The sequence below is a fragment of the Puma concolor genome, chromosome D2 (genome assembly GCF_028749965.1).
Source record: "Puma concolor isolate L17-30 chromosome D2, mPumCon1.1.hap2, whole genome shotgun sequence".
Lineage (NCBI taxonomy): Eukaryota > Metazoa > Chordata > Mammalia > Carnivora > Felidae > Puma > Puma concolor.
The window spans coordinates 75,154,852-75,175,117 of NC_141677.1; the positions used below are offsets into that span (position 1 = coordinate 75,154,852).

Below are 20,266 nucleotides of genomic sequence, written 5' to 3' on the forward strand. Positions count from 1 at the left end.
TTTAATTATGACAACCTCTATTGCTACAACTAGAAGATCTTGCTACACTTATTTATATACGAGATTGTCTTTCTTCACTGCATAGGTGAGCTGCTTGAGGGAAGATATCATGAGAGTTTTCATTTTTGAATCCCAAATGCCAGCACAGTGTCTGGCAGGTAGCAGGTATATATTTTTTCTTTTTTTGGTGGTGGTGGGGGGGAAGGATTTTGCTATTCATGGCACATAACCAGTATAATTCAACACACTTATATTCCTACCAAGCCTAAAATTCTTTATCTTACCGAGTAGACATTTACTAGATTTTGGTGGGGCGGTGGCTGGGGGGGGGGGGGGGGAGCGGGGGAGAAACTTGAAACCTTGACCATTTTTAACATTGTCACGGTGAGGGACAACATTCTGAGTCCTAGACAGTGATTAAGAAAGAAACTTTTGGAACATAACCTAGTCAAAACTTGAGGCCCTTGAGCCTCCTTCCTGACTCAGGCACAGATTCTTGGTATGCTCCAAGGGACCCCCACCCCGAGCAGGAAATGCAGGGCCGGACTACAAACATAGAGGAGTAACAGCATCAAAAGAAGAGTCTAGTAGGTGGTGGATCCCAATAGGATCTTAAGATCGCACTACCCTTTTAATGATCCAGTCTTCTCGGATTTAACTGCAGACTTGCAAAAAGGGGGTGCTGGGAGAGGCTGGTATATGGGGCCGAGCCTGGTTTCCGTCTCTGTAAATCTCTGGGTACCACGCGTGGTTTGTCTCAGCTGAGCATCGCTTGCTTTATTTTTTTTTTTTCTTCACTGCCCCCCCCCCCCCCACCCCAGCTTGGTCTTTGGCTATATTTGCCCGAGATCCTTCCTTTACTTTCTTTTTCTTTATTGAGGTATAAAAACTTATAGTAAAATCCACAGGTCTTAAGTTCAACGAGTGTTGGCAACTGTATACATGTGTTACCATTACCCTAATCACGGTAGAGGACATTTCTAGCACCCTCCCAAGTTCCCTTGCGCTCCTTTGTAGCCAACCCTCTGCCAGAGGCAACCACTGTTCTGATTTCTATGTCCTGTTATGAACGTCACATAAACAGAACTACATAGCACGTTTCTTTCCTTTCTTCATTTAATAGAACAGCGATAATGAACACAGGTAGACAGAATCCGATTTCTTTTCTTTTCCAAGGTGTCAAAAGTTAACGTGCCCAAACGTCTGACAGTGGTGGCCTCTGGCTAGGGGAAATTCAAGTGATTGTTACTTTCTTCTTTACACATTCTGGTCTAGTATGAAAATATACATATAATTTTATAGCAATGAGATAATAAAGACAAGAAGCTTTTTCATGGCATGGAAGGGCAGGGCTCTTGCGGAAAAGTAAAGAAGTGAGGTTCAGATGGGTGTAGAGGTGCAGCCCTGGCTGTCTGAGGGCTCATGCCTTTCCCTGGCAAGGCCCTTCCTGGTAGTTGGGTAATGGGTATATCACCTCCAGGTTAGAGACCCCCTTGAGCCATTTCCTGTCTGGATTCTCAATAACGCTTTGGATATGGAACCGTTCGGCCAAAGGATTCCTTCTGTCTCAGACTCTTCCCCTTGGATCTTGGCAAATAGAAAAGACTGTCTAAAGCGAGGGTTCAAAATTCCATTAAAATCATGGAAAAAAGATACACCCATTTTCAATTTTAAGCTCTTGATGACACATTTGAGTTTTAGGGACGAGCATAAAGCAAACAATTACAGAGCAAACTATACCATTGTAGATCAAATCTGCACCTTACGATCTCCGAATAGCATTTGAACACAGATAAGGGGCAGCTCCTTGTTCTGTTTCCCTGACATCCCCGTTACACAGATGGGTGCACACGTGGAGAGAGAATGAGTAAGAGAGAGGCATAAATGAAGAGAAAGTTTTGAATCCCAAAATAATATTTGCAGGAACGCTTAAAGAGAAAACAACCTAGCAATTTCACAACAGAATGCAAGGCCTGACTCTGTTGGTTAAATGGTCCCATATGTGGTGCACAGAGCTGGGAGGCTCGGAACAGGCTGGCCCGGGCCAGTGCCAGGGCTCTGCGTGAACTGGCTGGGCAGCGAACACGTTGTTCAACCCAGTCGAGCCCATTTCTGCCTCTCTAACTGGGGAATAACAGCGGTATCCACCTCCCTGGGTGTGTGGGAAGGCGGCAGAAGCAAGGTGTGAGCAGGCTGTCTGTAAGCCACGCATGCTACCCGTGTGCCAGCGCTGTCTTGTCTCTTCCGGACCTGGAATAAATGCTCTGGAGAGAATGTGGGATCTAGGCTCTGTCCACTGTGGTCGCTGACTTTTGGGGAGACTCAGAGCACAGTGTTAGCTTTTTCCTCACACTGCGGCTTCCTCAGCTTCCTCGCTGGGGCAAAGGGGGAGCATCCTGATAGATACAGGAGACGAGGAGGGAGGGCAAGTTGGAGACAGGCAGACCTGGGCCAGACTCCAGACTCCTTCATTTCCCAGCTGTGTATGTGTGTGTGTGTGTGTGTGTGTGTGTGTGTGTGAGAGAGAGAGAGAGAGAGAGAGAGAGACCTTGGGTGAGTCCTTTTATTTCAGAGTCTCGGTTTTTGCATCTGGAAGCTGGGAATAGATTGAACACTTCAGTGGATTTCTGGGAGGACTAGTTAAGATAGAGCCTTGTAATAGATGCTCAGCGCAGTATCCCCACAGGGGCCATCAGTGATAGAAGTGGCCCGCCTCTCGTGTAAGATTCCCTGGCAGCAAATGAGCAATGAAATAGACCCTATCTAGTTCCCAGCACACCGGGGCAACTGCCCCTTGAATCAGAATCAGCGGGGCTCGAAGCAAGGGGTAGAAATCTGGAACGCTCATGCTTACACAACGAGAAGAAAGTTTTCCACCGCATTGGGCAGAGGCGAAACGGATCACCTGGATGGAGAAAAACCTACAGATGTGCCAGACGGGCCAAAGCCCATCTGGGGGAGATCCACATCCAATGGTGGGCACTGTGATCCCCTCTCCTCTGGAAGGCTTGGCATCCTATGCGCGTTCAGACACCTAGCCATGTAGCCGCCCCGGAGACTGCAACCACTGGGGAAGGGGAGGGTCGGCTGCTTTATTTTTGGCAACACGAAGACTTCCTCCCACTTCCTGGCCCCCAGCTCATCCCGGGAGCCCCACCGGCATCCCGCAGCTCCTTTTGACTTGCGCAGCACAAACCTTTCCCCAAGGTTGGGGATTGGACCCAGATCCCAGGTGGCTCAGTCTAGCAGAGCTCGGGGTTCTGCTGGCAGTGGAAATCCCAAGTCTGTTGGTGAGGTGGGTTTTTTGTTTTTGTTTTTGCCAACTTCCACTGTTCTGTTCCACCAGATGGTCACCAGGTAGCCATGGGGGTGGGGGGGGGGGTGGGTGGGAGGGACGGTGTCATTTTTAAGAAACAGCCCACCGCATCCTGGCAGTGTCTGAACCTCTGCCCCCTTCCCTCGGTCTTCCTTGCTCCCCCCACCCCAGCCCCTCTTGCGGACTCCCAGGCCTCACAAGTGGACGTGGCCGTGCCTGTTCACCACGCTGTAACGTTAGGGCGTTTCTCATTTCCGATGCTGTCTTAGGCCATACCTGACTTGGGTTATCTTTTCCTTTCCCCTCCCCCTCTGTGAACTGGATCTCTTGTGCGGCTCTTCCCTTTTAGAGGGGCGAACACGTGCTGACGCGTGAGATCCCGACTTTATTTTTCTCCGGCCCGCACCGCCCCTGCCTTCTGGCGCGAGCAGGCGACTACCCGCTAATTTTAGCTCTTAACCGAGAGGAGAAGCGAACTGTAGTCGGCAACACCTGATCCGCAGGCGGTCCGAGCCCAGGACAGCTTTTCCCAGCGCGAGGCCCGGAGGGCGGCGGCCAGCGGCCGGTAGAAGCGGGGACCTGCCGAGACGGGAGACCGGAGCGCTGCGGCGCGTCCGCACCGGGCGCCGTGGCCCGAGCCCGCGGGTCTGGCGTCTGGAGCCCAGAACCCGGGAAAGGCCTCCGCTGCCCGCCCAGACGCCTCGGCTGAGCATATGCTGCACTCCCCAAATTCATTTTTAATTCATGACATCAGTTTAGGGGCCATTGGAGCCTCTAAACAGCCTCTCAAAAACCAAAACAGCCACCACAGCGCAAGTGAAAAGGGAGGAAGTCGCCTGGTCCAGAACGTTGTCTCCTCTGTCCCCAGGGAGTGGGCATTTGCAATACCACTTTCCAGAGGGGGAACCTGTTGTCCCTCACGTCAGACTTACCCCGCCTTGCCTTTCCCCGGAGCCAAAATTGGACACCAGGATATTTGTCATAACGACAGAGCTGTTGTCAAAGTGGTTTCCATCAGGACTTTATAACGTTGCATTAAACAATCAAATACATACTTTTAGGGAGATTAAAGGCTCTTCCAAATACTTTTGCACACACACGCATGTAACAAACATGTCTATATGTACACATATATCCAAACTGTATACAGCATTCAATATATAATGTATAATTAAACATAGTATCCATTACTAAGTGGTATAATAATGTAATATAGGAACTAGGTGTTAAATATATGTCAAACAGCATGTAATATGATGAAACTATACAATACATGTTATATGTTAAATTGTATAATATATAATGCACAATTATGTGTAACAAATAATATAAATAATATATAATACAAACGGACCATACATAATAGATTATAGATCACATATATTAAAAAGATTGTCCTCCTCCGAAATATCCCACGGGCTGGGTATCACCGAGCCCCAGCTCCGTACAGGGACCCTGAGAAGGAGACAGGCAGAGGACGGTTCCCAGATACCGGTGGCACTACCCTAGTCCTTGCCATCCCACGTCCCCACGCGCCCACGTGTCCTGGGGTGGACATAAAGATTCCAAACGGCTAGCTCCTTATTGGAGTAATGGAGCTAACAGATTATCTCTTACAGGGGTCAGTCTCCAATGAGGGGGGTGGGGGAGGCACAAATTTCCTAAGGAGACCCCCGGGGCATCCTTCCCCGCGTTCACTGCAAGCCCTGAGCATTTGGCGCTTGGCCCCCCCGAGCGTAAACCTAAGTGTTCGGTCTCAGACACGGAAGACAACTTCAAGTGCCATTTTCCAATGTAAGCATTTAGAGGCAATTTGGAAATTGAAGCGAATCTTTATGTGCAAGACTTGACGTGTCACAGGCCCTTTACAGCTGCGGTTAGAAAGGCAGCTAAGAACCCCGTGGACGGGCCGCAAGGAGACGATTCCAAGGAAAGCAAAAACGCACAGTTAGAAATTTGATATTAACCGCGCACTTCCAAGTCAAGCAAGCTTAATGATAATTGCCGCGAGTGTTTGCTTTGCTTATGCCGGAGAAAAAGGGGAAACGCTCGGACAGAGAAGTTACCCTAAAGAGGTACATCTTTTAAAAGGGGGGAAATATCTCTGAGGCCGACGTTGGCTCACTGGCAAGCTGAAACTGTGAATGGGCACCAGTTTCTCGCCAGTTACCTGGAAGCGGAACCTCAAGACCGATCGTCTGGGAGACGCGAGTGTGTGTTAAGCGGGGGGCTGTTTTCGATAGGAAGGCGCAGCGCCTCTCCTCAGAGCGGGCTGCGGACCCGGAGACCCTCTCCCGAACCCCGGTTCCCGGGTCGGAGGCCCGGGCGCACGCCGCGGAGAGCGCCCGGCTGCCGGTGCGGTGCCGTCCGCCGCCGCGGGGCGCGCCGCCGCGCGAGCGGCCTTTATTTGCAGTCTCTTTAACTTTCCATTTCTGGTTCCCTTCCCTTCCCTTCGAGCGCCCTGCGGCGGAGTGTTAGACAAGCTCTGTCGTCTGTGGGCTCTCACCTCAGAGTCAATATTATCTCAGATGGGCACAATAGTCTGGAATGAAAAGCTAATATTGAACCAATGAGGTCCCTGCCCGCGCCGCCGCGATGCCACCCTTTGTTGCGCTGCTCCGGGCGAGCCGCGGGCGGCCGGCTAAGCGGAGGGCGGCTGCGGTCGGGCCTCTCCGGGTCCCCGCCGGGGTGGGGGAGACGGGCAGACCCAGCGCGGAGGCCTCGGAGGCCCGACGCGGAGGTCCCTGCGGGCCCCGCTCGGCCTCTCCTCCAGCCGCCGGGGACTGGCCGCGGGGCCGGGAGGGAAGCCGGGCGCACCGCGTGTCCCCGCGCCCAGACGCGGCGGGGACGCAAACAGGGGGAGCGGGGCCTGGTGCGCCCAACCCCCGGGCTCTAGGAGCCCCGAAATGTGAGTGTGGTGGCGACGTGCAGCTGCGGGGCCCCCGCTAGAGGGGCTCCCTCGCGCTCGCCCTGGGGGCAGCCTGGCCGCCGCTGGTAATTAAAGGCCGCCGGGCCCAGGCTCCGGGAGGGGACCGGGGAGGAGGGGGGGGGCGGGAAGCCCCTCTCGGCGGGCCTCTTCGGAAGCTCCCAGCCCCCGTACACTCTTCCGTCCCGCGCTAGGTCGGCGCAGGCTGGCAGAGCTAGGGAGGCGGAGGTGGCTGGACCAGGGCGCCTCGCCGGCTGGGACCGGAGCTGGCACGGCGCTCCGACTTTTCCGTCCGCAGGCGCGGGCGCTGCGCTGCAGGTTTCAGGGCTGCTCTGGGGCGCCCACAAAAGCAGCGCCAGGGTGCGGGGTGCACGGAGTCTCGGCCGTGGCCTCCCAGCGCCCGGGCCTCCCAGCGTTGCCCTGCCAGCTCCTCAGCTCCCCGGCTGCAGAGAAGCCGCCGACGGCCCTCTCGTCCCAAACCCTGGCCTTGAATCCGCAGGAGGGGGACCAGAGCAGGAGAAAGAGGGCGCGGGGCGAGGCCTGAGGACGGAAAAGACGGTCTGCAGGACAATGGTGGGCAAGTGGCTTCCACGCAAGCGCCGGGGTCCGCTACGTGGGGCCGCCTGGACCAGCCTCGCTGCGTGAGACGGTTTGGGCGCCCCCGTCCGCCTGCGGGGGGCTCCTCGCTTCCTTTTCTCATTGGCTTGAATGTAGGTGTCTGGCAACACTGGAGGGGGCGGGGCTGTCCCAGGGTCCCTCGTGGAATGCCCACTGCATGCACGGCCAGGAGGTGAGAGCGCTTTGGGGAACCCCTCTGAGCCTCAGTTTTTTAACTCTGGAAAATGGGCGTTAGGATTCCTTCCATATCAGATTCTGAAGTTCACTTGAGATCATGAGTGTGAGCAAACTGGCTTTGAAATGCCACAACTTCGTCTACACCTTCCAGGCATCCTCTCCAGATTCCAAGGAGATCTTCAGCCTCCAAGAGATCCTCTCCACTTTCCTTCTTTCCTCGGAGGGCCAGGATCCCTTTCCAAGCCCTAGGGCAGCCCCCAGAGTCCAGAAAACAGAAAGGTATTAGAAGAAGAGACAATTAAGTTCCAAAAGAGGGGCCGACGGGGCACTAGTGTTTCAGGGTCGAAGGTTCATTGGCGCTGACAATCCCAAGGAGCTCCTTAAAGGACTGAACCTCAGTTTACAAGGTTGGTCACAGGTGGCAAAAGCAGCCTCAAACGAAAAGACAGCAGAGGGGTCTGAAGGTCCGTCTGCCACCTCCCATGCTGGTCCTGTGGCCTGCTGGACACCTTGCCCAGCCTCTGGGAGCACCTGGAGATGGTTACTGCCCTGTGGCCCAGCGGAGCTATGGTTGTGGGGGCAGATGGGGGGGGAATGTGAGCACACTGGGGGGAGCGTGTAGGACAGTGCTATCCCCACCCCTGCGGAGCAGGGGTCGCCTGAGCAAGGCCAGCGATTCCTAACTCCTGCTTGTCTGTCTGTGTCCCTCAGTCTGTCCCTCGCCTATCTTTGCTTGGCCTTAGACTCATTTGAAAGCAGCTGAGGGAGAAAGAAATCGGGGCCTCCTTTGATTCTGCCTCTTTGCTTTCAGTAGTGAGCCCAGGCAGTGTGTTGAGGGATTGATGATCTTCAACGTGATGAAGGAAGTAAAACTCTAGGGTCAGCTCCTGCGTGTGGCTCCAACGGGTCATGCCGAGTTCCGCGCTCAGAATTGCTGGATCGAAAATCGGACAGATCTCGGGAGACCCAGGAGTTCACGAGCTCCTGCTAGCGTCCAGAGAAGGGCAGCACCGGTCTCCTGCAGTCGCCTGGGAAAGCAGAGGCCGAGAACAGGGTCCGGACAGGCCTTGGCCCCCAGGTGGACGCTTTGAAGTTACCTGGAGGCTGTCGCTGGGATTTCCAGCTAACCCCGCGAGGATTATTCTCGGGAGAAGCTAGGCTGTCCCGAGACAGACGGCGTCCGCGGGCTCCAAGAGGAAGGGGCCGATGTCACCCGGGCCCACCGCGGCCACCCAATCGCCACCTCGGGAATAACCACCAGGACCCCTGTCTCCAGCTATCACTGGCCGCCCACGAGGGGGCGCAAAGCTGGGACAGCCGCACCCCGCGACCCAGCTCCTTTGACTCCACCCCACCTGGGGCCCGCGCTGGGCAACCTGGGTCCATTCTTTGAACCGCCGCGGTCCGGCAGCGGGATCTGGGACCTCAGGCATGGCGTCGTGGGTGCATTTGCGCGGTAGTTGGCCATCGCCCTGGCACGGGCGGCCACGGCCGCCCCGTCCTTTCTAGAAGCGAACCCGTTCCCCCCTTCCTTGCACACTTCCAAAAGAAGCCCAACTCCTCCTGGAGCTGGAATTCGAAGGGCTGGTGCCGATGGAGGGAGGAGGGACGCGTTTCCAAGTCTTTGTTTCTACTCTGTAGTCCGCGCGTCTGCGTAGATCCCCCTCTTCCGGCCCAGATTGCGGTCGCCGCCAGAGCTCGGCAGTGGGGCGCAACCCCAGCACCCCAGGGGCGCGCCGGGCTCGGGGGCTCCGCTGGCAGCCCGCCCGCTCCGGCCCCCGCCACTAGGCGCCGCTGCGCGCACGCGGATCCCCGCCGCTGAGCAGCCGCCGGGGAGGGCGCCAGGAAGGGAATTTGCTCTAATAACAAATGTTTTAAAAACAGGTTTTAAAGCTATGAGTTCTTCTTTGCGTTTTCCCACCCTCTCCCTACGCGTTCGGAGAGGCCAGGTGACTGGGACTCTCAGAGTGGGCTGGAGGAATTCCTAACCGAGCCCTGAGGCCTCCCCATCCCGGGTAAACTTCGCTTTGCGTTGGGCCGGGGAGAGGGCTCACCCTCCGCTCTGGTCCGCGGCGCCGGTGGGTGCCGGCTCCCAGGGACAGCCCCGGACGTGGCGGAGCGCACCCGGTGGGCGCGACCACGCCAGGCCGTGGCCTAACAACCATGTCTGATGGACGGTGGCTGTGCCAAACCTGAGCTCACCGACGCCTCTCAACAACTGTTAAGATATTGAGATTTACTTTTCACGGAGGAGAAAACTGAGAGCCAAGAAGGTGGTCACGACGATAGTGACCCCACGCAGCAACCTGACCGTCCATCCCGAATTGCAGGGAGGCTGTGAATGCACCCCAGGCAGGAAACTCAGAGCAGACAGTTATGGGGTCTGCCCTCTGTTGCCTCGCAGTAGCCAGGAATCCAGGCCTCTCTCACCCCAACACCTCCCTAAGGAAGTCCCCTACCCTTGGGGAGGAGGAGAGGGAAGCACGGAGAAGCCAGTGGCAGGAGCTTGAGACCAGCAGTAGTTTATGTTGCACAACTATATTGTTCAGTCTTGAAGCCCAGCAGCGAGCCCTGGAGGTGGGCAGGTAATAATAATAACAGCAACATCAAGGACAGGAGCTCACGATTCTAGCTCATTCTGCGCTAATCACAATAAGCCCTTTGCTTGGCTTATCTCCTTGAACAACCCCAAAGGCCAAGATACTATTATTTATCTCCAGTTCTCAGAAGAAAACGGCACAGAGAGGTCAGGTAATTTGCTCAAAGTCACCCAGACGTGACTGGCTTTTTTTCTTTTTCTTTTTTCTTTCTTTTTTTTTTTTTTTTTTTTTTTTTGCAGGGACGGGGGGGGGCGGGTGGAACGGGTTCTGTAAAACACACAGTAAAATTCACCCTGTACAGTGTACAGGTCTATGAGTTTTGAAAAACGCTCAGAGAAGTGTAATTACCACCGTCACCAAAAGTAGAAGGGTTCTGTTACGCCTCAAAACAGGCCTGACTTCTACCCTCCACTGCTCCAACTGCCTCGCAGGCAGTCTTGGCCGCATTTGCACCGGTGACAAAATGGAGGTCGGGAGACGTTGTGGGGTTTGCCCAGCCAGTAAGTGACAGATCCGAGACTCGAACCTTCATCTGTTGTCTGCTGGTCCGGCTGCCGGCGGAGCGTGGATTCCGGAATCTACAGAGCTCAGCCTGCGGCGGTTTGGGGCCTGTAGGAAAGGGAGCCCTTTGCTCTAAAATGGAGCCTCAGAAATCCCCTCACTGCGCACTGCAGGCTCCCAGTACTTAACCAATCACCCATCCCTCTAGGGCAGCTAGGGAACAAAGAGGGGCCGGATTCTGCGAGGCCCAAGCCGCGAATAAAGTGAGCGGCAGCCGGGCGGTGCGAGGGCCAGGGGTAGAGTTGGCTCAGGGTCTGGGTCCAGACCAGAATGCCCAGTGCCCTGTGGAGCCTCACCCACCAGTCTGGTTAATGAGTTACTGTCCTCGTTAATTCTCCCACACGTCGGGGTGGTTGCTTGAACCTTCCCGAGTTCCTCAGGTCCCCTCGCGCATGAATTAGCATAGATTATCCGGCTTCCAGGGCTTCTGCGACCAGCCCCAAACCCACTTATCTCTCTGGTGGGCCTGAGTGAGGCTTGGGGCGGGTAGCCCTTGGGGCAGAGGAAAAGGACCCCCGCTGCTCCCTCACCCTTGCCCACCTGCTGTCCACGAAACACCTTGGGCCCAACGTGGCCCCTCTGTGCAGTTTGCAGGAGGTTGGTGGCCTGAAGAGGATATTGCACGAAGGGAGACAAGGCTCCCAGGAGACTGGGCCCTTTGCCCTGGGCCCAACTTTCCTGCCTCTGGCAGGAGGAGGAGAGGGTCTGGGCTCCAGACCGTCGCTCACTCCCTTGGGTACCCTGAACACTCCTAGCCAAAGGTAGGAAAGGGTTTAAGGAAGTACCAACAACACCTCAGCACTAAGCCTGAGACGTTAAAAAAAAAAAGGTTAAAAGCCCTTACATTTCATACACCGTGGCGGGCCTCACCCCACCTCCCGGACACAAACTGGATCCCCTTTGCCCTCAAGGTCATCTACTCTCAGGCCCCCAGCCAAGACCCCTAATACGAACTGTGAAATTAAATGCTCATTCCCCACCCTGTGGCCAGGGCGGGGCTTTTTGGTGCTCCTCCTTTTCCACTTGGAGCCTAACTGCCAAGTTTGGAGAGCCTGGTCTGAGGACAAGCCTGACCTTCCATTCCTCCTGGAGAGCCTTCCAGGAAGGAGGACTTCTCCCTCTGGTTCCAGGATCCATGACCTACAGCCCACCTAAACTGGGCGTTTCTTCCCAGCTTTGGAAATGGAGGGCTGACCTCTAGCTCCATTCCGGGCTTGCTGGTTAGCACAGCCAGAAGACCTCCCATTTCTCGGTGGCTTCAGGCTCCCTGCTGGCCTGGGCACTGGTGGGGCTTATGTCCCTACAGCCTAACTGAGGGAGGGATTTCTGAACTGGAGACGGTATTTCTGGAGGTCGGTGGTTCAGGCCATAGGGAGGTACATCTCCAGATACACCCCACCCCCAGAAGCTGCACTGGACAACCCGTATCCTTGGGCCTTGGAAAAAGGATGGGGGGTTGGGGGTGCTTCTGCAAAGCACGACCACAAGAACCTGCTAAGGGTGAATACCCAGCCACCACCCCTGCCCAGAGCTGGCGTCAGAGGTCTGAAGCTTGAGACAGGGGCAGTCAGATTTCTCAGGGCATGAGGGGAAAGCGGAGGTCCACACCTGTCTTGGGTGTGGATGTGTGTATATGTGCCTTCTGTGGGAAAGGTGGGCGGGGGGGGGGGGGAGACAACCCAGATGATCTCTGTTAGCTAAGGTCAGGTGCCCAGACACACCCAGAAAACACAATTCTAACCTCTCTTTCCTGGAGGGTTTCCCTAAAAGGTTTCCCCTCCCCATCCCAAAGCAAATTATGCCTGGAATCAAGTTGAGAAATTGATGTGAACATAAAAATACATCAGATGAAACCACAGAGGGCCCGGGGAGAACCCAGGACAGTGAGGTGGGTAGTTGGGGAAGTGGGGAAGTGTGTCCAAAAACCCAGACCCTCAACTGATGAAGCTGCAGGCTCCTCTCGGACTTTGCTCTCCCCACCCCCCCCACCCCAATCGACTTTTCTCGGGTCTCACAGCAACCTAGTCACCAAACACAGGCATTTCTTCCTCCTTAAGAGAAATGGCATGGGCCTCTAAGTAATAGATTTAAAGGATGCCAGATTTTTTTTTTCTCATTAATTGTAAACGTGCAAAATACCTGCTGGTACTTCACTTTAGAAGAATGCAACTGGCAAGAAGGGGGAAAAAAAAAAGGAAAAAAGAAGCTGCTGATGAATAGATAATAGATCTTTAACCACCAATAAACAGAGAGCAGCGCCAGCAGCCTGGGGGATGTGATCATAATTATGCCGTTGCGCGAGCCAATGGGGACGAGGGAACTCGGCCCTAAAATCATCCCAAAACCGAAGGCGAGCTCGAAAATGCGGACACGGCCTGGGAGCGGAGACGCGATCTGCAGTCCCTAGTTGCAATCCCTGCACAGCAACCCGCCCCTGGGACGACAGATAACAGAATAATAATAGAAGTAATAATCGTAGTAATAATAATGATAAGAATAATAACAAAAAGGACAGCAATAGTCATAATGACAAAACGAACAAAAATAATAACGACAAGGGACAACGGACCGATAATAGTAACACCGCATCAGTCTTTCCCCTGACCTTGGACCCCGTGGTCCCAGATATTGCCAAAGGAACTGTTTTGGGTAAGGAGGTGAGAACGCTCCCAGAGAGAAAAAGTGAGAGCCCGCAGGGCTGGTTGGAAGCCTGGCGCCTGGGCAGGGTCGTTGACTCGTGTCTCAACTTGCAAACGAACAAACAGGGTCAACAATCCCGAGCACCGCGACCCTGAGACCTCGTTGCTACGCGTGGTTGGAGACCACCCCCCCCCCCCCCAGCCCAGGCTCCTTTCTCACCTGGGAAACCGCCGGGAGTTGTGCTGGGGGTGGGAACTGGTGTAACCGAACAGCCCCGTTAGCCTTCGCCCGGAACCCACCCCTGCCTGCTTACCCTCGCGGTGCTCCCGGGGCGATCCCCGCTTCCCCGACGCGGGGCCACGGGAGGCAGCGGCGGCCGAGAGCTAGGCGCCAGGCATCTGCGTGTCTGTCCGTCCGTCTGTCCCACCAGCTCGGGATCCGGGGGGCCGCAGCAGAGGCGGCACGGGCCGGGGACTCTGCAGGGACCCGGGTGCCCCGGAGGGAGTGGTGGTAGTGTAGGAGGAGGCGGTGGCAGAGGGGGAGGAGGTGGGGAAAGAGGAGGAGGAAGAAGAGGAGGAGGAGAAGAAGGAGGAAGAGGAGGAGGAGGAGGAGGAGGAGAAGGAGAAGACGCCGGAGGAAGAGGAGGAGGCGAAAGAGGAGGAGGAGAAGCCGCAGCGGGCGCCGCGGGAGCGAGTGAGCTGGGAGCGCGGGGCGAAGGCGCGGCGAGGCCGGCGGCCTGGCGGGCGCAGGAGGCTCGGCCGAGGCAGCGGCGCCGACTCCGTTCCACACTCGGCCGGGATCCAGGCCTCCGGGTTCCCAGGCGCTCGCCTCCCTCTGACGCACTTTAAAGAGTCTCCCCCCTTCCACCTCAGGGCGAGTAATAGCGACCAATCATCAAGCCATTTACCAGGCTTCGGAGGAAGCTGTTTATGTGATCCCCGCACTAATTAGGCTCATGAACTAACAAATCGTTTGCACAACTTGTGAAGAAGCGAACACTTCCATGGATTGTCCTTGGACTTAGGGCGCCCTGCCCGCCTTTTGCAGAGGAGAGAAAACTTTTTTTTTTTTTGCCTCCCCCGAGAAACTTTCCCCCCCTCTCCTCCCTGCCTCTAACTCCGATCCCCCCCCCACGCCATCTCGCCAAAAAAAAAAAAAAAAGAAAAGAAAAAAAAAGAAAAAAAAAGAAAAAAAAGAAAAAGAAAAAAAAAAAGAAAAAAAATTACCCCAATCCACGCCTGCAAATTCTTCTGGAAGGATTTTTTTCCCCCTCTCTCCAGGTTGGGCGCGTTTGGTGCAAGATTCTCGGGATCCTCGGCGTTGCCTCTCCCTCCCCCTCCCCCCTCCTTTCCTTTTCCTTTCCTTTCTTTCTTCCTTTCCTCCCCCCACCCCCACCCCAAACAAACAAGTCCCCAATTCTCGTCCGTCCTCGCCGCGGGCAGCGGGCGGCGGAGGCAGCGTGCCGCGGTCGCCGGGAGCCGGGAGCCTCGGGCGCTCGCTCCTCGGCGCAGCATGTTCCAGCCGGCGCCCAAGCGCTGCTTCACCATCGAGTCGCTGGTGGCCAAGGACAGTCCCCTGCCCGCTTCGCGCTCTGAGGACCCCATCCGTCCCGCGGCGCTCAGCTACGCCAACTCCAGCCCCATAAACCCGTTCCTCAACGGCTTCCACTCGGCCGCCGCCGCCGCCGCCGCCGGCAGGGGCGTCTACTCCAACCCGGACTTGGTGTTCGCCGAGGCGGTCTCGCACCCGCCCAACCCCGCGGTGCCCGTGCACCCGGTGCCGCCGCCGCACGCCCTGGCCGCCCACCCCCTGCCCTCCTCGCACTCGCCACACCCCCTCTTCGCCTCGCAGCAGCGGGACCCGTCCACCTTCTACCCCTGGCTCATCCACCGCTACCGATATCTGGGCCACCGCTTCCAAGGTACGTGCCACGTCGCGGGGCTGCAGCGCGCCGCGCGTCCTGCACTGCCCTCGGCCTGCGCCGGGTGGCCGCTTGGCAAGGCCCTGGAGGAGGTTCCCCCAGCTCGCCGGCCCGCGCGCCCCGCTCGGAAACTGGGCGACGAGGGGCCCGGCGTGGTGCTGGTCCCCAGTCTCCGAAGCTGCGGCCGCTTTGGGGGCTGGCCTGGGGCCGCTCGACTCCTTCGAGAGGGACGTACACGGAGACGTTGTCTCCGAGCGGCTCTCCGGTCGAGCCAGGCTGGGACTGCCTTCTCTGAGCGTCGGCCGCCTCAGAGTCCCGGAGCCCGCGGGGTACCCAGGCTCTCCGTCTCCCCCGCGATGCCCTTGCTGCCCTAGCTCCGAGGGGCACGGCCACGGCCGGGCCGCCAGGTTCGCCTTCGACTTCGTTAAGATCCAGCTCGCCGCCCACTCCTTGCCCCTTCAAGCCTAGACCCGTGACTTCTCAGTTTCCGACCCTCTTCGGGCGGCGAGGGGACCCTCGCGCCCCCAGGGCAAAGTCAAGGGGTTTGTTTCTTCTTTCTTTTTTTTTTTTTTTGGAGGCCTGGGGAGGGTCCTGGAACCCGCGCGGATAGTAACCTCGGTAGATCGGCACTCTCGCCAAGACCTGCTCAAACAGGGCGCCGAGCGTCCTCGGCGGGGAGGCAGGTTCGGTCTGGTTTTTGTTTGTGATTTTGTTTTTCTTTTAAAAGAAATGAACCGGATAGGGAGACGGGCTGGATGAAAAGATCTGTTTGGGTGTTTTCCTTTCTTGCTATTTTTTTTTTATTTGTTTGTTTTTTTCCTCTGGGCGGGGGTAGGAGGAAAGTTAAAACTCCAGAAAAGAGGCCGAGTAATTAGTTTAGCGGTCGGAGCCAGGGGGGAAAAGACTTACCTCCCCCGACAGCCGATCAATACTCGGTGGCTTGTCCATTCATTAACCCTTTGCGTTCCTGCCAGAGCCTAGGATCCGGTGGTTGCCCCCCCCCCCCAATAAAGAACAGAACAAAACAAAACAAAAACAACCTTTCATCCTAATTCCGGGGCCCGATTTGCCCCCATTCTCTCCTAAACTGTCGGTTTTTCTTTGTTTGGGTTTTGAGTGAATCGATTTCCCACCTTTACGAGTGAACCCGAAACTCCTCCGTCTTTGCTCACAAAGTTTAGGGCTCCCTTCCTCATTCTCTGCCAGCTACGCTCTGGGTGTCCCCACCAGGCCCGAAGTGGCCGGGATTTTCTGGGACCCCGCACCGTCCCATAGGACGCCCGCAGCTCGGCAACCCCTGGGTTTCGATCCCTTCGCTCGCGTCTGCTAGTTCTCCGGAGCGGGGCAGTGCGGAAGCCGCGTCCTTGCGAGGCAGTGACTGCGGAAACCCGCCACACCCGCCGGCGAAATTTCGGTCCCGGCCGGTCCTCTGTACGTCCCCGGAGGGGAAGAGACTTAGATAATTTAAAATGAAGTCCCCGAGAAAACTCTGGATAGCGGCCCACCGCCTCTCCACTCCGGGGTTAACATTCCCCGAGGTTAGAAAGAAGAGAAAGTTTCTCTGGGTCTTGGGCGCCAATCCCCGGGACTGGCTCTGCTGCCGCTCCTCTGCCCCCGGCGCGGGGCGCGGAGGTGGTGAGGCCCGTGGCGCCAGGGCGGCTGCGAAGCCCGCCGGGGTCAGGAGCCTGGGGACTTGTCCCGCCGGGGCAGCTGCCGGGTGGGGGCCGCGTAGGTACAGCCCTGGTGTTCCGGGCCCGGCGGCTGGGCCGGCGTCCTCTTCGCGCGCCTCCGGAGGGCCCGGGGTGTCCAGGGGCCGAGCCGCACCGGCTGCGTGAAGGCCATGAGCGCCGTGCGCCGCCAGCCCGGCTCGGGAGAAGCGCGCGGCCCCGGCCAGGACCGTCCTCTCTAACGGGACTTCTGCTCTGTCCCCGGCAGGGAACGACACAAGCCCGGAGAGCTTCCTTTTGCACAACGCGCTAGCCCGCAAGCCGAAGCGGATCCGAACCGCCTTTTCCCCGTCCCAGCTTCTGAGGCTGGAACACGCCTTCGAGAAGAACCACTACGTGGTGGGCGCCGAGAGGAAGCAGCTGGCGCACAGCCTCAGCCTCACGGAAACTCAGGTGAGCGAGGCGCGCGCCCGGCGACCCCAGCCCGCATCCCTGGCCCCACGCAGCTAGGCCACAAGTGCGGAGCTCGGGGAGGGCCTTTGGCAAAGAACCCGGGAGCTGGTTCCACGTTTGGTTCAGAATGTGTAAGTTTTGAGGTGCCTGGCTTCCCTGGGCTCCAGCAAGGGACTCTTAAGAGTGGACCCACCCCAGTCTCTGGACAGACGGGCTGAATAGCTCCTTCTGTCTGGCTCGGCAGGACTTACAGTTCCTGGCTAAGACACCTGTGCACTCTCGGTGAGGCTTTCTGTTAGAATCTGGGGACCCGGCTGGGTCCAGGAAGAAGGAGAATGCAGAAGGGTGAAGGGGAGGAGACTCTCCCGCAAGGGGCTGAAGTCTGGAGAGGTCTCGGGAGTGGGTTAAGGGCGAGTTCTGTGCCACTGCAGACCCAAGGTTCACACCGAGGGCTCCTGTTACTCTCCTCGAGGGGATCGGAGAACCGAGAGGTGGAGGCTAGACATCCTAGGTGCGTCCTTAAATGAGCGGAACTGAGCTGGAAGGCTGCAGAGAAGGGTTGCCTCCGGGGACCTAGCCCTGCGGCGCCACAGGGCCAGGAGGCGGGCCTGGCTGGGCCTGCTGGGGTCGGGGAGGGGGCTTAGGGCTACAGTAATCGCTACTGTAGGTGGAGCCCCAGGGCGGGGTCAAAGTTCCCGGCAAACAGTAACGTTTTCGGGCAGATTAAGTTGTAACACTTTTCTTGGGAGGCGCAAAGGGGTCGAGGCTTTTGTTTTAAAACGTCCCCCTGGACAAAACCGAGGAGGGCCTCGCGGGTTGGTGCGGGGCCCGGCACAAGGCGCGGCCCGGCTGATTTCTCCTGGAGAGCCGAGGCCGCGGTGGTCTTTGTCCGCCTCGCTGCCCACGCTGCCTGGGCTCTTTGTGTGCGTGTCAAGCCCCGAGCGCACCGACGCGCGCCTTGGGCGAGCGCCGGGGAGAAATGAACCGTCCTCCCCTCAATTAGCAAACTCAAAGCAAATTAAACTCAGCCTTGTTCCAGCTCGGCTTTTTCATGGGGCACTTTGGGGGACTGGGCATTGGGGAGAGCAAGCCGGGACCTGGGCCGGCCTTCTAAAGGGAGGGAGCGGAGTGGGCTTCTGGGGCCTGGGTTGCTGCTTTCCGGATGGGACAGGCCCCGGGGGCAAGGGAGGTGCTGTCGCCACCATTTCCCCTCGTGGTACCGCCCTGCTGGGAAGCTGGGACAGTGTCACTGTCTGGTCTGGTGGCTGAGTGGGGACCCACTGCCCAGCGCCCCCAGGGGTTGATGGGGTTGCTGCCCAGTCCCACATCAGCGCTACCCCCCCTCCCCCAGGACATCTAACAGCTGCTCTGGGGAGATGAGGCCGCCAGCCCCACTCTGGTGGGAAGTGATGTGACCAAGGCTGGAAACTTGGGCCTGGTGGGTCTTGGGGCTGGTCAGGATAAAGGAAGAGAGGGCACTCCGTCTCTTGTCTCCTCTTTCTCAGTTTCTCTCTTCCTCTTTATCCCAAGGTCTTTCAGAAGCTTTCACTTTTGAGTCTCTTTTCCTAGCTGGAAAGGTACAGCTGGGTTGGTCCCCAGGCCTCTGCCTCCCACCATCCCCCCTGGCCTCTTCCAGCACTAACCACCACCCCCCCCCCCCAACTTCTGCTCACCTGCAAGTGTCCTGGGCAAGGAAGAGAAGCTCAGGTCAATCCTGACCGCCTACCCAGGGCCCGGGCCTTTCAGAGGAGGTGCTACATTTAGGCAATGCTGCCCAGACAAAATACAAAGCACACTGGGTCTTGTACAAGAAAGCTGCTGCAGCCCTGGAAGGAGGCCTTCCCTGCCCTGGCTAGGTGGAGGGAGTTAGGGACCTGTCTCTTTTTATTTTTCCTCACTTATTATTGGTGTAGGGGTTTCCCATGCTTTGCAAGGCTTCTGCTCTCAGTAGGATGTGGGTGTGCCATTCAGGGCCAGGCGAGTGGGGGGCACTGCACCTTGGGCCGCCTGGCCTGAGGGAAGCGCCCTGCCAGGGCCCAGAAGAGTAGGGATCCAGGCTTCCTATCTACCAGCACCAGAAGCTCGGCTCCCAGAAGGGAGGCCTTGGGGAGGCCCGCCCTTTGGAGAGCAGCTGGGGGACAGGACTTCCGCAGTCCCACTCTGGAGGAGGAAGAGGTAGGAGGGCGCTGTGGAGGAACTAACGCGCCCCAATCTGCATCTCATCCACAGGTAAAAGTATGGTTTCAGAACCGAAGGACGAAATTCAAAAGACAGAAGCTGGAGGAAGAAGGCTCAGATTCCCAACAAAAGAAAAAAGGGACGCACCATATTAACCGGTGGAGAATCGCCACCAAGCAGGCGAGTCCCGAGGAAATAGACGTGACCTCAGATGATTAAAAACACAAACCGAAACGGACAACACGGAGCAAAACAGAGACAGGGAGAGGAGGGGTAGAAGAAAAAAACAAACCTACAAAACAAAAACAAACCGCACACACACATTCACCGAAAAAAGGAAGAGGGAGTCAGAGAGATCTTCGGTGCATCGCAGACTTTGAGCAGCGAGGGCGCAGGGTCCTGATCCCAGGCTGCGCGGATATGGCAGAGGACGGAGGCTTCTTGATCAACATGCAACCCTTGTCTAAAGAGGCAGCTGAGTGAGAGAAAGAGAGAGAGAGAGAGAGAGGGAGAGAAAGAGAGAGAGATCCAAAAGTGGCAAAGCCCAAGGCGCTCTGAACAAGGGAAGCTGTCAGTCAAACGCCAAACCAGCGAGAGAAGATGATTGGCAGGTATTCCGTTTATCACAGTCCTGATTTGTTTTTTTTTTTTTTAATAATGATAATAATGATGGTGAAAGAAAACCCCAACCAAGCACAGGACTTTTTATTTTGCACTTCACAGAGTCCCCCCTCCCACAATCTTTAAAAATAATTAGTAATAATAACAATCGAAATTCCATATCCAGCCCCATCCCACACCTGTTCAAAAACTTGAATTGCATGTAGCAGTTGTTGGGTGAATGGTATCTAAAGACAGAAAATGAATTGTAATTTTCTTTTCCTTTTAAAGACAGGTTCTGTGTGCTTTTCATTTTGATTTTTTTTTCTAAGAATGTGCAGTCTGTAAACACTTTTTTATACCTTCTGACGTCAAAGTGATTGTGAAAGGTACATGAAGTAGGCTCAGCGATAGGGGTCCTCTTACAGAGAAATGGGGAGCAGGATGGGGGGCTGGGGGTGGCGGGGGAGGGTGCCCACAAGAGGAGTCAGGACTTGTGCTGGGAAAGAAAAACCCTAAATTAATTCTATTTCTTGAACATTCCCTTTCCTAACATCCCGAAGGCTTAAAACCACGAAGTAAACTCCTTTTGGTGGTTGGAGAGATTGG

General features: G+C 56.5%; 1 protein-coding gene and 1 long non-coding RNA gene across 3 annotated transcripts; one reads left to right on the top strand and one right to left on the bottom strand.

Annotated features, from left to right (window-relative positions):
• Positions 1-1,094: 1,094 nt before the first annotated feature.
• LOC147576185 (uncharacterized) lies at positions 1,095-13,926 on the bottom strand. The gene is made up of 2 exons (XR_015241872.1): positions 13,058-13,926; positions 1,095-10,246 (listed from the first exon to the last, which is right to left on the bottom strand). It is a non-coding gene; the product is annotated as an uncharacterized LOC147576185 (long non-coding RNA).
• EMX2 (empty spiracles homeobox 2) lies at positions 13,444-19,843 on the top strand. Of its 2 annotated transcripts, XM_086680975.1 has the most exons (3): positions 13,457-14,759; positions 16,695-16,879; positions 19,109-19,843. In XM_086680975.1, exons 1-3 carry the CDS (start codon positions 14,351-14,353, stop codon positions 19,274-19,276), a joined length of 762 nt encoding a protein of 253 aa, XP_086537101.1. In that variant the 5' UTR covers positions 13,457-14,350; the 3' UTR covers positions 19,277-19,843. The 2 variants fall into 2 exon arrangements, with proteins under 2 accessions (XP_086537102.1, XP_086537101.1); XM_086680976.1 differs by lacking the exon at positions 16,695-16,879 and having other exon boundaries at positions 13,444-14,759.
• The last annotated feature ends 423 nt before the right edge of the window (positions 19,844-20,266 follow it).